The sequence below is a fragment of the Beta vulgaris genome, chromosome 6 (assembly GCF_026745355.1).
Source record: "Beta vulgaris subsp. vulgaris cultivar EL10 chromosome 6, EL10.2, whole genome shotgun sequence".
NCBI classification, from domain to species: domain Eukaryota; kingdom Viridiplantae; phylum Streptophyta; class Magnoliopsida; order Caryophyllales; family Amaranthaceae; genus Beta; species Beta vulgaris.
In genome coordinates, this window is record NC_079207.1 from 54,040,174 (window position 1) to 54,043,685 (window position 3,512).

The following is a 3,512-nucleotide window of genomic DNA, read 5'->3' on the forward strand; positions in this document are numbered from 1 at the left end:
CTACTTGATCATTGATGTATTTGACACCATTTGTTGCTGATATAGTACTCATCCATACTTCGGATTGAATAGTTATCTGTTATCACCATGGCAGGAGGATAGAGTGAGTCTGATACCACTTATCCATACCTTAAACTATTAAATTTACAGTCACCAATTGATCATTATTGAATAAATCTAATGGTCATTAACAGCTGCTTAAATCCTGGTTATGTGTTTGGTGGATAAGGGACAGGTTTCTCAGAGTGGATGAGCCGATTGTTTGCATAATAGGAGTAAGAAGAAAGAAAGAGAGGAAATGACACTATGAAAGCCTACAGGAGTGCATATATAAGCTAATGCCCATACTGACCAATCGCTCTCTAATTATTGTAGAATATTATAAAGGAAAATAACATTACACAATCTTCTTATCCTATGCTCCTTCAATCAGCTGGCAGTTATGACTAATTTGTAAATTTGTAACACCCTGTTGTGTAATTATGCAGCTCTTAGCCCTCAGCTAAAGACTACTATCGACAAAGTTGTGACTTCAGACAAAGTGGTTCTTTTTATGAAGGGAACTAGGGATTTCCCTCAATGTGGATTCTCTAATACTGTTGTACAGATACTGAAGTCACTGAATGTGCCTTTTGAAACTATTAATATTCTTGAAAATGAGTTATTGCGGCAAGGCTTGAAGGAGTACTCAAGCTGGCCAACCTTTCCGCAGCTCTACATTGATGGGGATTTCTTTGGTGGCTGTGACATCATTGTTGGTGAGTCCTTCAGTATCCTGAAAATCCAGGGTCTTGCTTCCATTTTGGTGATTGTTTTTGTTTGTCGGCTTTTCTCTTGTCCTGTTGATTATTAATATTGTGTAAGGTTTTCATTGAAAGTGAAGTTGTCTATGATCTCCTGTATTAAAGACTAATTTAGACCTAATGCTGCTTTTCAACAGATGAAGAGCTATTAGGATATTGAAATTTACGTATCTAAATCTTGTGTCTCTGGTTTAGCTTTAGGTTAGACTGTTATGTGAAGGACCATTTTACTTTATTAAGTTGAAAGAGAATAGATTTGATAAATTACTAACAATGAGCATAAATATTAGATGCATAAGTGATTGGAAATCATTTTCACTTGCTCTCTCCATCTTGGAGGTTGAGAATTATCCCCTATCTTCTTTTTTGTACCTCTTTGCATTGACTTTTCTCCCCTCTTAAAGTATGCTTTGGTATCATCGTACTCCTGGGCCACTTTCATGCAAGCAATATGTACTTAAGTTCGAATAATGTGAATAGTTCAGTTCTGCTGTAGCCACTCGAACTACATTTTGACGTTGTGTAATTTCGTCTTGGATTATTACTTCTGCCAAGAATTCCGTAGTTTTCTTGGTAAATCTCTATTAAATTATCATTCTCTCTCCATTTGTTCCATTGTGCTTGTCCACCTTCTTGAATTAGAATATCCCATTTTATTGTCTTTTTCGTTTCATAGATGATCTTCTTCCTATCAACTACTCTGCTGGAGATTGCACAATTGGTTAGATCACACAATGGGACACAATTGCTCCTTCCTATCATTGCCTTTTTTGGTTAATAAATTATTTTTCTTCCTAGGAACTTTCTCCACTGTGCTGGAGATTACGCAATTAGTTAGATCTCTCTCCTTAATACTACTTTGTAATATTTGTGAATTGTCAACATGAACAAATACTTTGGTACGTCATATATAACTGGTTTCCATACGCACAATGGAATGATGAATCTTACAAATGTATTGTTGCTAAGAACTGGTGTGTGAATCACCCACGAATACCTTTTTATGTTAAAAATAGGTAGTTTACATAGGCTTTTGACGTATCTTAGCACAATTGAGTCTAGTGTTAATAATTTTGCATACCAACTCTCCAGTCTGCATTTGTTTTCTTTTTAGTGATCGGCTTGCACTCCCTGATCTGGAAGTGCATCTGAGCTCTTAACTTTCAATGTGTTTGTTCTTCCTACTCTCCCTTCTTAATTTTTTATTTCTTCCCTCTTTTACTTTTTGCCTTACAAACTCTAGCCATGACTCTGATGGACCACTATTAACCCCTTACCTCTTAATGACTCCCAAAAAGCTAAGTGAAAGAACAAATAATAAACAGAGGTATATTTCTGGAGGTAAAGAAATACAAAAATCATTGGAACTTTTAGTGAAGCCCTAGAAAAGTATATTTTCTGTGTGTTCTATGGCTATTGTTTGAAAAGCTTTCCTGAATTTATGTTTCCTGCTACAGACGCGCTTAAAAGTGGGGAGCTGCAAGAAACACTTGAAAAGGCTATGTGCTCGTGATGCAATACAAGTTACTTGTGAAGCTGTAAACTATCCTAATTTTTTTTTTTTAACAATCTTACATATAGATTATGTTTGATTGAGTGAAACTGGTACATGTAATATCATCTTATACATTTTGAGAACTGATTAATAAGCAGCAAATTTATTAGAGGCTGCCGTATTCCTTTTTTTGCATTGATGTGATCTTTCTTTTCATAGTTATTTAATTCGTGCATCTTAGTCTCTTAGTTCCGGACAATTGCAATATTGTAGATAATTCCTATTTGGGATTATTGCCCAAAAATTAAAAGGGTTTTGCTCAACGTGTCCCAAGGTTTATGATAGAACAGTAACTAACATCATATTGTTGGCTTTATCATGTTTGTAAATAGCACAAAGATCTAAGTAGTGAAAACAGTAAGAACGTAAAATTAGAAGGCATATTATTGATGTTGCCATTTTGGTGGATGTTGCGGGCTGTCCTTCCATAATACCATCAGGCGCAGGTTGGTGCAGCAGGCGCACTAGCCTGGCTCCCGACGTGGCTTTGCCCGCTTTTTAGAACACGCGTTGTAAAAGATTTCTTTTATCCTTTAATTCTGGAAATCTGATTTTACAGGATAAAATCTAATTTTAACTATATAAAAAATATCTTTTAAAAATATTTATTTATTAAAATAAATCAATTAGTTATTATTAAACAATTAATTAGGCTTTTCAAAGGATTGGACTCAAAATAAAATTAATTATCATGAATAATTAATTAGGCTTTAATTACGGCTTTAACACTTTTAGAAATGGTTTTGAATCGCTTTCAGACTGCTCTATCCTTGGGTCGGACCAATTAAGACCACGGTATGTTTCATCATCGGATCCTTAAATGGAAAGGCACGATTGTGTGTCAACAATATGCAACCTTAACTCCATCGATCAAAACATCCTCATAGTAATCAAATTTGTCATATGAGCTCCTAAAAAAAAGTAAAGAGTTTGTCATTTCATTAACAAATGGAATGACACCTTAGGCTAACTAGAGGCGGCACTAAGAGCGAAATAGGCGGCACTGAGCACTTGCGACATAGGCGATCGCACAGGGCCTCGCAAAATTTTGGGTCTCATATAATAATAAATTTTAACTCATTGTATTAAACAAATTTTTATTGGTGTATGACTCATATATCATATATGCGTAGTTATTACTGAAGAAGTATGAT

At 35.0% G+C, this 3,512-nt stretch overlaps 1 protein-coding gene across 1 annotated transcript; it reads left to right on the forward strand.

Annotated features, from left to right (window-relative positions):
• Positions 1 to 457: 457 nt before the first annotated feature.
• On the forward strand, positions 458 to 2,469 carry LOC104897081 (monothiol glutaredoxin-S14, chloroplastic; the record flags this gene model as incomplete). The annotated part of the gene is made up of 2 exons (XM_010683896.4): positions 458 to 758; positions 2,261 to 2,469. Coding segments are annotated over 2 exons (357 nt in total), but the record flags the coding sequence as incomplete, so codon positions are not given.
• Between the last annotated feature and the right edge of the window lie 1,043 nt (positions 2,470 to 3,512).